At 34.9% G+C, this 14,628-nt stretch overlaps 1 protein-coding gene across 1 annotated transcript; it reads left to right on the plus strand.

Annotated features, from left to right (window-relative positions):
- Positions 1-1,215: 1,215 nt before the first annotated feature.
- Positions 1,216-14,026, plus strand: LOC147536492 (putative leucine-rich repeat receptor-like serine/threonine-protein kinase At3g14840). Its single transcript, XM_086641334.1, has 24 exons — positions 1,216-1,637; positions 1,745-1,940; positions 4,103-4,174; positions 4,301-4,372; positions 4,461-4,532; positions 4,634-4,705; positions 5,158-5,229; positions 5,331-5,402; positions 5,493-5,564; positions 5,682-5,753; positions 5,848-5,919; positions 6,669-6,740; positions 6,859-6,924; positions 9,021-9,083; positions 9,162-9,197; positions 9,424-9,473; positions 10,215-10,591; positions 10,669-10,864; positions 10,941-11,084; positions 11,772-11,890; positions 11,979-12,189; positions 12,283-12,520; positions 13,108-13,258; positions 13,372-14,026. The coding sequence occupies exons 1-24, from the start codon at positions 1,496-1,498 to the stop codon at positions 13,780-13,782; spliced, it is 3,120 nt and encodes a 1,039-aa protein (XP_086497460.1). The 5' UTR covers positions 1,216-1,495; the 3' UTR covers positions 13,783-14,026.
- The last annotated feature ends 602 nt before the right edge of the window (positions 14,027-14,628 follow it).

Consider the following 14,628-nt stretch of genomic DNA (forward strand, 5'->3'; position numbering starts at 1 on the left):
CCCATTTGCATAAAAGTCTAAATCTCAATTATGATCGCTTTTATTAAAGTCAAGCATTTTGTAAAAAGAAGGATATTATTATATCCACCACAATTGTAGTTACTTTAAATATTCGCACTTTAGGTTGTCGGTCATTTTACTTTTCTTTTTGGTGTCGGCATAAAATGCCAATTATCTTTTGTAAAGGAACGTGCACTAGCAGTACTAATAACCTGACGATGGGGCCCAATGAGCACCCGGGGTTACTTTTACCTGCTACTCAAGTTCCCGGTAACCGGTTTATAGGTCATCCGGTTACTCTTAGTATCTATATAAACGGTGCCATTAGCTTCCAGGGAGGGAGAGCGAAAAAAACCTTCCAATCTTGTAACATAGCAATAATAACTTTGAATAATATTCTCCCTAATTTCATCATCACCCATTCTTCCACTAACCTTGAGAATTCCACGCTACTTCCTATTTCCCACTTTATTTCTTTCTTCCATGATCCTGATGACGTAGATTAAAGGAGAGATTAGAGATGATGAGAGTGTTATTTTAGCGAGAGAAAGATGAGAGAGGGGCACTCGGGGCGCCTTCTGCAAATTCGTACGGGACAAGAAGAGGGGAGAGACGCGAATAACAATTTTCCTAGGCCCCTTTAGCCTTTCTCCTTGGCATTTCTCATAAATTAGGGGTTACGCGAGAAACTAACCTATTGTTAGAGCCACTAAAAGATAACCCTAAAAGTCCACCACTCTTTGGTGCAGTGGTTGTGCAATCCTCTTAAGCCCATGAAGTCGTGGAATCGAGTCTCGGTGGAAGCAGTTTGCCATCAAAATTTATCCCATGTAATTTAACCAATATATATTGTAAATAATATAATAATTTTGTCGGGCTTTAGACCTCTTTCATGTTGTTGGGTTTTAGGCCTCTTTCATGTTGTTGGGTTTTAGATCTCTTTCATTCTTAATTTAAATAAGACGGTTATGGTGCTCATCACATCTTCATGATTTATCAATGCCTTGTAACGATTAACGTAGATTGTACTCAATTTCTCAAAGAAAAGAAAAGAAATAAAATCCTAAAAACAAATATTTTATCATAGAGAAGGAAAAAATTGACAAAATATCGTTGATGTCTTTGTTTTGCTGGTGACTGACTTCCGTACGTAAAACTGAAATGACCAAAATATCCCTTGTCTAATATGAACACAATCCTTGGTGTTTGAACTTTGAAGTATTTATCTCTCTATATAATTATGTACTCACCTAACTAAAGTATAGATCACTGTCTCATTGATCAATTTTTAAAATTGTGTCATAAATATCTCTGCAGTCCTTTCGAGCCATCACTACACTGTCCCCCCAATCATCCTCAACCTCAAGAATCAAAAGATGGCACTATCTAGTCAAAATTGGAGGCCCATACAGTACTAGAGAATTGAATAAAGATAGAAATTCTAAAAAATGGGAATTTGATTACTTGTTGAAGTCTAGACTAACAATTTCTCAAAATGATGATGATGATGATAAAGGGGAGGAGAGGAAGTAATGATTATATGTTGTTGGTTTTGGTCAGTGTTCTAATTGTGCTCATAATTGTCACTAATACTTTCACATCAGCTAATGGAGCCACATTTTTACCAAATGATGAAGGTTTTTTAATCTTATAAACTCTCTCTTTCTCTCTCTCTCTATTAGATATTAGATATGATTGATTAAGTTACATGATGATGGGGTTGTTCATATGTATATGTATACAGTTGAGACATTGAAAGAGATAGGGAAGAAGTTAGGGAAGAATTGGAATTTCTCAAGAGAGGTTGATCCTTGTGAGGGGAAATGGGGATGGGCGACGGAGAATCCGGTGAAAGGGGAGGAAAACGCCGTTACCTGTAATTGCACCTCCACTTCCAATTCCACTCTTCGAAATTCCACCGTCTGCCACGTCATCAGTATGTAAGTTCCTATCTTTTTTCACTAGTCATTGATAATATCCGCTTGTATTCTAAAGGTGGGAAGTCACATTGAACTTTTATCTCAAAAATATGTTTGAACAAATTGAATTTTTCATAAAACTTAATTTCTCTCTTTAGAAGCGGAGAGAATTCGAGTGTTTTAATGAATTGTATGTACTTTTATTCTGACGGTCGACATCATTCCACTAAGAAACTGAACATCTCAGGCGAGGTTCGATTTTGTCACAGAGGATTTTCTTCCCCAAACGACTCTTCATCCACTAAAACAAGTTGTTTTTTATATTTATTTCTTGGACACTTATGATGTTTGTATTTGCTTCTAATCAACAATATAAACAAATTGAGTATTTTCTATAAAACCTAATTTCTTTCACTGCAAATTTGAATTTGTTAATTTTTACTATATTCTTATCATGTTCTGAGTCCACTAGGTAAAGAACTTTATTGAGTCTATATATGTAGTGCTTAAATTGATAATTTTTCAATATTTTTATCCTAATTGAAATGCAACTTTCTTGAGTTCACATTAGAAATTCCATAACGAGTTAGGAATGTTTCAAAAGTTCAAATTATAGCTTCGTACCTTCAAACGAAAGCTCCAAAATATTATATAAAGCTTCATAATCCACTATAAAGCTTCTTAACAGTTTATGAAACTTCATATAGAAGATAATGCTCTATAATATCTTAAAAGTTATGAGGATTGACCGGCATACGGTACGACCGACAAAAGAAGATAATGCTCAAGAGATCGATTATTTGTTTAAAAACCTAATATTATTTGTAGCTCTTTTTAGATACTTTTTTGCAGCTTTCTTGCCTTTTCTACGACCCTCTTGCAACCAGTTGCAACCCCTCTTGCAAACATTTACAACCCTCTTGCAGTCGATTAAATATTAAAATAATATCAAGGTAGCTAAAGACTAGAAAAATTTGAGTGCCCTTTTTCAACAGAAAAAAAATTAATACAGTCTTCACAAAACTTTATTTTTCGTAATGAGTCGTAATTAATTTTAGACATCTCAAACATAAATATATTAATTTTTGAACATTTGTTCCAAATCATAAAGATCCACAAATTTTGGACCAAGCACTTTTGCTAATTCATGTATAGAGCAATATCAATAAAAATTCAAATTATAATTAAGTTTGGATAAAAAAAGACTTTGTTCATTTTATATTTATACAATTTTTTTTATTATTATAAATATTAATATGACTTTTAAACTAAATAAAGAATTAATTATTTACAAATTGAGGTGGAAAAATCTCCAATTTAATTTTAAGAACTGATATTATGATTACAAAATTCAAAATGTTTAATAATGTGTCTTTTTAAGTGTAAACCAAAATTCTTACTATTACCTCTTTCTTTTTCTTTTTTTTAATAATTAACCCATGACTCCATGAGTGTGTCATTGACTAATAACCAATTATCTACCTTTTAAACATATAAGGTGATTGCCTTTTTGTTTTTTTGTCTTTACTTTTTTTTTTATTTTGAGAAATGATTGTTTTTTTGTTGAAAGATATAAAGTGATTGTTTGATCATATAATCTTATAAAGTCACATTATTGACCATATTTTAAGGTGTAGGGTAGTTGCTAACATTGACCAAGTAGTAGTTATACACTTTACACTGCCATACATTACAAATAAACAATTGTATCCACATTTTTTTTTGTTTGTATATAACATGTATGTGGGAGAAATAGACTAGGTTTTCGGGTGTCATTCCCATTTCTAAATTTGTTTAACAAAATTATTAATTTTGTCAATTAATTGGACATCTATTCTGAAATTCAGAAGTCACAAATTCAATTTTAAGTGAAATAAATTTTTTCGCGATAACAGTTATAGATCTTACTCTATTAGTGATGTATGTACGTATTCTGTATTTACGATGTATCCGTGTCATATAATGAATATAATGACTTCTGAAGTTTATGCTAGAAAAAAAAAACTAATATTAATTTTTTGTGGAGTAACAATTTTACACTCCACTGTTATCAAACATGGGCCAGCACCCACCGTGGGTCGAACTTGGACGTGCCGGCCCGGCCCGGCCAAGTCAGGCCCTTTTGATACCACTAACCGTTACCCTTAAACAAATAATTAACTAAAAATACGGTTTTGGTGCAGTGTGCTGAAATCTCAGAATCTAGCGGGAGTTCTCCCTCCTGAGCTTGCCAACCTTCCTTTCCTTCAAGAAATGTAATCACCTTTCTCTCTCTCTTTCTCTGATTGATTCTCAATTGTAATATGAAAGAAACCCTAATTATCATCACCATCATCAATTACCTAACAAATAATCCCTAACCCATATTATTTTCTTATCAGTGATTTAACTAGAAACTATCTTAACGGTCCAATCCCTAAAGAATGGAGTTCAATGAAATTATTAATAAACATGTAAGATTCTCCTCATTTCTTATTTTATCTAATACATTCTTTTTCTTCTCTCTCTAATATTAACAAAAATGAGTGAACTTTTTTGCAGATCTCTTTCTGCAAATCGATTATCTGGTTCAATCCCCAAAGAGATTGGAAAAATCACCACTCTAAAGAACCTGTTAGTTTTTATCTATTCTTTAGTTTTCCCTTTTTTTAAATTTTTATTAATGAAAACATTATTAGGGTTTGTTTTTGTTATGTGTTTTGATGTTCTTTTAGGACATTGGAGGCCAATCAGCTCTCTGGAACTCTTCCTCCCGAGCTTGGAGACATTGTTGACATTGAAAGAATGTAAGACTTTTTTTCTTTTGTGAGAATAGTCCAACATGGGAGCAGGTGAAGTAGTGACCAAGAATATAATGTTTAGGTCCTCTTCGTTCATCGCCAATTGTTGTTCAGTTGGATGACCATAAACTTAACATGGTATCAGAGCTAGGCCCACACTTGATAGGTTTAAAAGCCATACCTGTCACTCGAAAAAATAACACGTGGTGGCCTCAAAGAATGCCACATGTGAGGGGGCGTGTGAAAATAGTCCACATTGGAGCAGGGTGAACTGGTAACCAAGAATGTGATGTCTACGTCCTCTCCACTCATCAACATATGTTTTTGAGTTGGATGACCACAAACTTAACATTTTTAACTCTTGTTTTTTTTCTTGAATCAACATAAATATTGAAGAAATTTAACTTGTTATGGATTGTTTGTTAGTCATTTCCTTGATTGATCTTTCTGTTTTATAGATTGCTTGCTTCAAATAATTTTACCGGGGAGTTGCCGGAGAGACTTTCTAAGCTTGTCAATATGAAGGACTTGTAAGTTTTTGTATCTGCACTTCGATTGATTGGGTAATGTATGAGTAGTTCTTATTGTTGTTGTTGGTTATGTGATGATACCAACTGTATTTGTTATGCAGTCGGATTAGTGATAATCAGTTTACTGGAAAGATACCAAATTTCATACAAAATTGGACAGCGCTTAAAAAATTGTAAGATTTTTTATGACTTCGAATTTTGTGTTTCTTCTTTAACAAAGCCATTAACCCTTCTTTCTATGCCTTAAATTTTGGTTATGGCAGGGCAATCCAGGCAAGTGGTTTGGAGGGGCCAATTCCACCCGGCATTTCTCTTTTGGAACAATTATCCGACTTGTTAAGTAACTCCTCCTCAGTTCTATATTGTGAGATGTATATGTATGTCATGTCGTTTCATTGTGATCTAGCTGAAACAATTAACAATAAGTTAGTTGGTGAAACTTCTTGATGCAGGAGAATTAGTGATATAAATGGACCGGAAGGTGCTTTCCCATCTCTTGTTAACATGAAAAGCTTAAAGATGCTGTGAGTTGAATGTTATTATATATCTTCTGATGTTTCACATTAAATCCGTGGCTCTTTTAATTTGTTGTATTACCTTAAATTTGGTTATGTTTAGGATGCTGAGGAGTTGCAATATTATCGGACCGATGCCTGACTACCTCGGGGAAATGACAACTCTAAAGACCTTGTAAGTATATATTTTATCTTTATTTTCTTCCTTTTATCCCTCCTTGTCAAAGGATAGGAGTGTCTTGGTTTGATTAATAAACTGAATCATTAGGTCGAAACGAAAGCTTCATTTCGGAGTCATAGTTGGAATGAAATATATGAACGTAATTATGAAACTAAAGAAATTAAAGTGTAGCCATGTAAAATGAATTGGCTGAGAAATACGTAATTGGGGCAATATGTCGGCAACCCACATTGACTTTTATCTTCATCATTATGTAGCACAACAACAAGGAACAATACAAATAATATAACAATTTTCACAGTTTGGTTATTGAGTGTATTCCTATTGTGATTCACATAAAAATTCTTCAATTATTCCGTAAATTTTAAAATATAATAACAATTCTACAATATGCTTATATGTATTTCTCACCGCTGTCAATGAGTCAAGTTTGTATAAACAAGTTCTGGCATAGGATAAATCAAGAAAATTCTAACATTCTTATCTCATCAAAGTTCATTAGAAAGTTAAAGGGAGGGTTTAAAAGTTATAGAACTGGAATAATTTATCAACTTTCTTGAAGTAGTCGTCCTCACAAGAAAAATCAGAACTTGATTCACCCTCTTCAAGTTTACCAAACAAATGATTATTCGGCCCCTGAGGTTTACATATTTATGAATGCAACTCGAAAGCAGTATGTTGGACCATGCAGTTAGTTGGTGCATGATATTTTATTTATCTAATGTTCTCATCTCATTTTGCAGAGATCTCAGCTTTAACAAGCTCTCTGGACAAATTCCAAACAGCTTTACTGGCTTGTATAAAATCAAGTTCATGTAAGAAATCATATTTGACCATCTTCTATTCTTCTCATTTTTATTTTTATTGGATTAAATTTGTACAATAGACCTAGCAGGTCAATCATAGGTAGTTGACGAAGTGGCTTCTGATTAGGTATTTGACGGGCAATTTGCTGAATGGCTCTGTACCTGATTGGATGCTTAAAGGCGGGAGAAACATGTAAGTTTTCCTTTCTCAGTTCATAATGTCACTGAATTTATCTTCTCTTTTCAGGTCTCCAGTTATCCATTTAGGAAGGCATCTTAATGATGCGTAGAGTTTATGATACTTATTGTCGGCATATGCCCATCAGAATGACCAAAATATGTCATTTTCGGGCTCGGTTAAAACTTCACTCGGATTTCTCTTCACACACACACACACACACATAGTATCTTCTGAAACATCCAAAAGAAGAAGAACAAAATATTTGATCAAAATGTATAGTGAGAATTTGGAGAAAAATATAAAAAGAGTTCAAGCTTTCAGTTTCTACCCAAAGTTTGGGAGAAACAACAAAATTAAACAAGATCTCTTTGGTAAGTCATCTCACTCTGAAATTGATCCAGAAAGGAACAAGACTAAAATCTAAAATAGATCTAGAGTGAGACACGTGCGCTGTTTAGTGACTATATTACATCAACTTAAAACCCGACATAACACCTTTAGGTGTCGTTTGGCAACACTAAAGCAAGTTATTTTTTTGCTTATTTAAGTAGAAAAGTCAAAAAGTTAGTTTGGTACGCAAAAATTACCGACTTCATTTAAGTTAAAATTTGACTTCAAAGTAAAGTAACTTTTTTTGAGACACGCATGAATTTTATTTGACGAAATATTTTTTTTGTCTATCTCCGCTCCACTATCACAACTAAACTTCTACCATGCCATTCTACTCCCACCACCACCACAACAAGCATTGCACCTTCCCACCGCCACACCTGAACCACCACCACCACACCTGAACCACCACCACCACCACACCTCGACAACAACCACCTCGTAGCTCCACCACCACCGCGATACCTTCACCACCACCACCACCACCACCACCGCCGCCACTACCACCACCACCACCACCACCACCACCACTACCATCACCACCACCACCACCACGATACCTTCACCACCACCACCACCATACCTCCATCATTACCACCTACATATCTTATCCACCACCACCACCATAACTCAGTCACTATCACTCACAATACCTTATCCACCACCACCACCGTATTTCCACCATCACCGTATTTCCACCATCACCCCCACCGTACTTCCACCACCACCATCGCCACCATCATACCTCCACCACAACCACCACCATCAAACCTTAACCACCACCACACCCCATAACCATACTTTCATGGCATCACCACTGCCACCAATATCACCACTACTTCGTATACAAGAGTAATCATGTAAATCATAAGTAAATTCAATTAAAATCAAGTATCTCTATGAGAAAGAAAAATAAAATTATCAATAGTATATTGAGTTACCAAACTAACTTTTTGACTTTTTTACTTATAAGTAACATTTTTGCCAAATATACTTTTGAAACTTTTTTACTTTTTTAAAGCAAAAGAACTTCTACTACAAGCAAAAGTACTTCTACTTTTGGTTGCCAAACGACACCTTAGTCATCAAGAAACTTTAAAAAGCATATATTACACAGTACAATGAAGGTATCAAAGATGTCTGTTTAGTTGCTTTATAATATCAGTTTCACTGAATCAACATATGAATATTACACTAAAGAGGTGTGTAAATGCTCTTTATCACTTGGTAGAAAGTTAAACTGAACTTTTGATACCATAAAACAAACCACCTAGGTTATATTTGTTTTCTTAATAATCTGAAATCGGAAATCTGAAACTGAATATAATTATGTATAACTTTAGTTGTATTATATGCTTTTATCTCTCCAATATATTGATATTTTAAAAATAATTCTTTTTCAATGCATGTCTATTCAGCTAAAGAATAAGTCGAATTTGAGAAGAGGGTGTGCCTCTGCAAGAATTCTTACTAAACAAGTAAAATTTGCACATAAACAAAGTTCAACTTCAGTTTGAAATCAATTTAAAAAACAAACATAAGCATAATGTTTCTATGCATCTGGATTTCTTATTTTGTTCGCGCAATTCTACTATGTTTATGATTTTAAAAGAAAATCCGCTTCGAAACTGATTAACAATGTAATTCTCTTTTAGCCTTTTTCTTACACGTGTTAATTTATAAGTTCATGGTTTTTCTCTTACATTATTCATGTACAGTGATCTATCATACAATGACTTGACATTGGGTAGCTCGGGAGGTAGTTGCGGAGAACAAAATTTGTAAGAGCAATTTTTACATCTCAAGCTAATTTTTCTCTGATCAATAACTTCATTTTAAATTTTTGCTCTTCTTTCCAGAAATTTATTTGGAAGCTCTTCGATGGTGAGCAACTCGTAAGTATTCAAGAATCAATTTGTTTTATTTTTGAAAAAGGCAAATATCATTGAACGGCCTTAGGCAAAATTATACTCTTAGGACCATGTATTGGATGCATTTTCTGTACTTACTTTATGATAATTCCTTTTTTGTATACGCTGCTATGTATTTTTCTTTTCCGTTTGAAATACTTTCAAACTTGATTCTTCATTCTGACATGCTACTGGGATTCTGTGTATGTAGAAGTAGAACTACCGTTTCTCCATGCCTGGAGAGTTTTCCTTGTGGAAAGAGTAAGTTGTGTTTCGTGGTATAAGATATAAGGTGTTTTCAGTTTCTTTCTCTTTTTCTTGTGGAAAGATATATTTTGCGGGTGCCACTGTCTAGTTTCTGGATTAGTTCATCATTTGATGACTTGCACATGTCGACTAATGTGTGTGTGTATATATATATGAATAAAGGATAGAATTGGATCTATGTGTTAAACTAAGGATCTGAAAACATTCCACTAAGTTTATCATATTTAGAGTCCCAAACCAACTGGTAAATTTGATTATCATGATTAATTCGATTAGGTGACAAGCCACCAAAAGTAAATTCTATAATATAACTTGCATTAGATGTAAAAAAAAATCTAAGATGTTTGTCAGGTTTGCAACATAGCTCTTACACTTTTTAATTGTTTCTGCACAAAGTAGTATGAGAGGCACAAAAGTGCTGTGTTTGAGAACTTGTCTGCGATGAACATGCTGCCCCAAGTGATACTCATCGCTTATAGGCTCCTTGTTATCTGGGAAACCTCTGTAAATATTTACATCACATTTATGGTTGGTGGCGCGTTCTATTGTATGACCGATTTCTAATCAATTGATAGAAAATAAATAGTACTCACACAGGAATCTTAACTTGAGACCGTTGACCAAAACACCCTGTTAAGACTATTACTGAACTTGACATAAGTAGTATGGAGTGTGTTAAATGCTTGAATGATGTTCATCAATCGCTATATAACCTTTGTACTTGATATATTCCAGAAGGATATTCGTTCCATATTAATTGTGGTGGACGAGAAGTTACTAATGGAAGTAAAACTTACGATGAGGATCAACAGTCAGACGGTGCTTCAAAGTTTTATACAAGTAGAAATAATTGGGCTTTTAGCAGCACTGGAAACTTCCTGGATAATGACAATGATGCGGACAACTATAAAGCTATGAACACCTCAAAACTATCGATCCCCAATCCAGAATTGTATATGACAGCACGCCTTTCTCCCCTCTCACTCTCTTACTACGGATTCTGTCTGCTAAATGGGAACTACACCGTGAACCTCCACTTTGCGGAGATAATGTTTTTAACCAACAAAACATATAGCTTTCTCGGAAGGCGCATATTTGATGTTTACATTCAGGTATCTGATGAGATCACAAGGAAACTTTTGCTAATTAACATATAAAATTCTTAGTTAACTAAGCAATTTTATTGCAGGAAAAATTAGTGCTCAAGGATTTTGATATTGCAAAAGCAGCAGGTGGGGTTGGTAAAGCAGTAACAAGGAAATTTACTGCAGTTGTGAGAAGTGGTAGCCTAAATATTCGGTTTTATTGGGCTGGGAAAGGCACAACAGGGATACCTGTTAGAGGAACGTATGGTCCTCTTATATCAGCTATATCTGTAGATCCTGGTAAGTCTTGTTCTAATCGTAGCTCCTTTCCCTTTTCATGGATTGTGTTGCATTCTTATTCATGTGTTTTTAACAGATTTTGACCCTCCTGAGGATCCAAAGAGAATGTCAGCAGGTGTTTTGGCAGGGATTGTTGTTGCTTCAGCTTTGTGTTTTATTTTCATTATTCTGGGCATCCTTTGGCTGCGTGGATGTCTAACTCGAAAAGAAACCAACCAAGGTATCATCTTTACAAAAATATAAGTCCACAAAAGAGCATCAGTCTAAAACATCCTTAACTAACATATCAATTTTCATATCTTTTAACTGAGTACTGGTTCTAATGAAAATGTATTTGCATGCTTTGTTTCAACTCCAGAATGTCTAGAATCTTTATTTTATATTTCATATCTTTTTTCGTCATTTTATGTTTATGCCAGGGCGCTAACACACATCATGTGGTCAATTCAACAGTAAAAGTGTTAGGACTTGGGAAACTGCTTCCATTTATGAAAAGAGTTCAAGTATACTCGTAAAGACCCTTATCCTGTTAGAGACATATAGGCCTCTGCACATGAATAGCGGTGGCAGAGTGGTGCTGGTTTTAGATGCACCAATCCACCAGCCATATACATTTTCAAGAATCCCCTTAAAAAAGTGTCGTTATAACCAAAATGAGCATCGGTGTAGTGCCGATCTTTATTTTTAGCTGAAAGGTAGGGAACAAGAAGAAGAAAATCTCTTTTCTGAACTGAGAGGAAAGAGATTTTGCTTCAGCTGTCATTTTACCATAGTTCCCAATCCTACTCTCTTTCACTTTATAGCTACCTCTTCGTCTATAGTTGCGTGTCTTTAGATCTCGTTACTGCGCTTCACTGTTTCCGGAGGAATTTAGATGAACTTATTTTCTGATAAAATTGTGGAACAGAGCTGAGAAGTTTGGACCTAAACACTGGCTCGTTCACCTTAAGACAAATAAAAGCCGCTACAAGCAACTTTGCTGCTGAAAACAAGATTGGTGAAGGTGGTTTTGGACCTGTTTACAAGGTATTTCACATTAGTTTCATTGATGTTTATCAGTCACCTTAGAATTGAATATAGTGTTCTAGGTGATTGAACATTTACTCAAATGCAGGGCCTTCTTTTAGACGGCACCATAATTGCAGTTAAACAACTTTCATCCAAGTCTAAGCAAGGAAATCGTGAATTTGTGAATGAGATAGGGATGATTTCTGCATTGCAACACCCTAATCTTGTAAGGCTTTACGGATGTTGTATTGAAGGAAATCAGTTACTACTAATATATGAATACATGGAAAATAACAGCCTCGCCCGTGCCTTGTTCGGTAGGCTTAACTTCATGCTTTGCTATATTTGTTGAGATTTATAGATATGATTAACTAGTGTTGATATAATTTTGTTGCTGCTATGATTAATAGGTAAAGAAGAATCACAATTGAAATTGGATTGGCCAACTAGGCACAAGATTTGTGTTGGTATAGCAAGAGGCTTGGCTTATCTCCATGAAGAATCAAGACTGAAGATTGTACACAGAGACATCAAGGGTACCAATATACTTCTTGATAAGGATCTTAACCCTAAGATATCTGATTTTGGTTTGGCAAAGCTTGATGAAGATGACAATACCCATATCAGCACTCGAATTGCAGGAACTCGGTAAGTATATATACTGGTATTTCTGGTAACACGTTTCTGAATTAAGTGGTAGATATCGATATTCCTTTTGTATATAAGAGAGGGGCCGATACAAAGTGTTGCCAACATTTCAGATATTCTTACGTAGCGGCTCACGGACTACCGGCGATGAACAATTAGATTCATCATGAATATACTGCTACATAAACTACTCTAGTTTGGACATATTTTTAATTTTTTATCCTCAGTTAGATCTAGCAACAATTCTTATCTTTCTCAGCCGAAGAGTGGATGATTTTCTTCAAACTTTCTCATAATTTTCTTTTTACAGTGAAAGCAAGAACATCTGTTATTTACTAGTGCTTAGTAGTTGATATCAAATTACATAGTTCTGCTTTATCTCTTTCAAGTCCAAGAATAGTATTATATATTTGGGCTTTGATATCAAATTACATCTTGAAAGGCCTCACTGTCAAATGAGAAACGCCTTCGACTTTACGAATTTGTGTTTGACATCCTCTTATCTTGTGCTATCCATTATCTTGATCCACAATTCTACAATTACGTTCTAAATTCATGCATAACGGTTGATGATTTTGACGTTTCAGCGGCTATATGGCACCGGAGTATGCAATGAGAGGTTACTTGACAGATAAAGCAGATGTTTACAGTTTCGGTGTTGTCGCATTGGAAATTGTCAGTGGAAAAAGCAATACAAATTATCGGCCACCAGAAGATTGTGTATATCTACTTGATTGGGTAAGTTAGATACTTCTCTGTAAATTCATCCTTCTTTTAAGACATGATTATATTTTGCATTGTCAAATTTGGTTTCTGAAATAAACATGGTCTCTGATTTGTATTCTGTTTAGGCACTGGTTTTACAAGAAAAAGGAACTCTAATGGAGCTAGTTGATCCAAATTTAGGATTGGAATTTAATGAGGATGAGGTTCTTACAATGATAAAGATAGGTCTTATATGCACTAACACGTCTCCTACGCTTAGACCTAAAATGTCTGCAGTCTTAAGCATGCTTGAAGGTCGTACTATAGTTCAAGAACTTGTCTCGAATGCAAGTAATTTAGAGGATGATTTACGGTTCAAAGCTCTCAGAAACTACCGTGGACATAGCGATGACGAGAGTAGGAACGATAGCCAAACGAGGAGTATGTTGACTGATGGGCCGTGGACAGAGGAGTCATCGACTTCGGGATTAGATCTCTACCCACTCAAGTTATATTCCCAGAATTGGGACGATGGAGTAGAGAAATCCACATCTTGATTTTATGTAGTTTTAGTAATACTAGAAACATTAGAGATTCTATTATACTTTACCTGTATGAAGAGGGTTATTCTTAATTATACCAAAAGGAAAGAAATCAACTAACTCTGAGATTGTAATGTTCTAAGTTTACTAGTCATCTTGGGAAGTCAGTAGGTTTTGTCTGTTATGGCATTGTAAGGGAAGTACTATTGAATGTTTAGAAGCTTGAGGAAGAAAAGAAGTCCGATGGTAGAAGAGGATATATTTGGTGTTTGACACAAGGATATCGAATTATGCTTCTGTCCGATTTGTATTTTGTTTTCGCGAGATAGGGATGAATTGCTCTTCTATTCTCCAAGGCCGGCAAAAATACCGCCACCCACTTGGCCCAAACCTGTTAATTATATGAAAGACGGTGTAGAAATCCTTCATCCCTTGGTGCAGTTTTTGTCACTCCATCTTAAGCTCATGAGGTCTTCAGATCAAATATTTTTTTTGAGAAATTGACTACGTTAGTCGTTACAAGGCATTGATACATCACGAAGATGTGATAAGCATGATAACTGCCCAAGTTAAATCAAGAAACGGAAGAGGCCTAAAGCCCGATAAATTTATTACATTATTTATACTATTAATAACCAAGTTTAATATTACTGGATTTAAACTTCTAGTGGATCGAACCTGGGACCTATGCATTGCAGAGTAATGCACTAACGAACTGGTCTACTAATTGTTGGCCTCAGATCAAATATTGGTGGAAGCAGATTGCTTGAGGAAGGCTTTTCATCAACTATGAGATGTGCATTGGTGCACAATGCATAACATATAAATTGAAATATGTTTGATCATATTTAGAAGTGAACT

Source organism: Eschscholzia californica, unplaced genomic scaffold, assembly GCF_041429995.1.
Source record: "Eschscholzia californica isolate CP2 unplaced genomic scaffold, dmEscCali1.0.p SCAF_5, whole genome shotgun sequence".
Taxonomy (NCBI): Eukaryota; Viridiplantae; Streptophyta; class Magnoliopsida; order Ranunculales; family Papaveraceae; genus Eschscholzia; species Eschscholzia californica.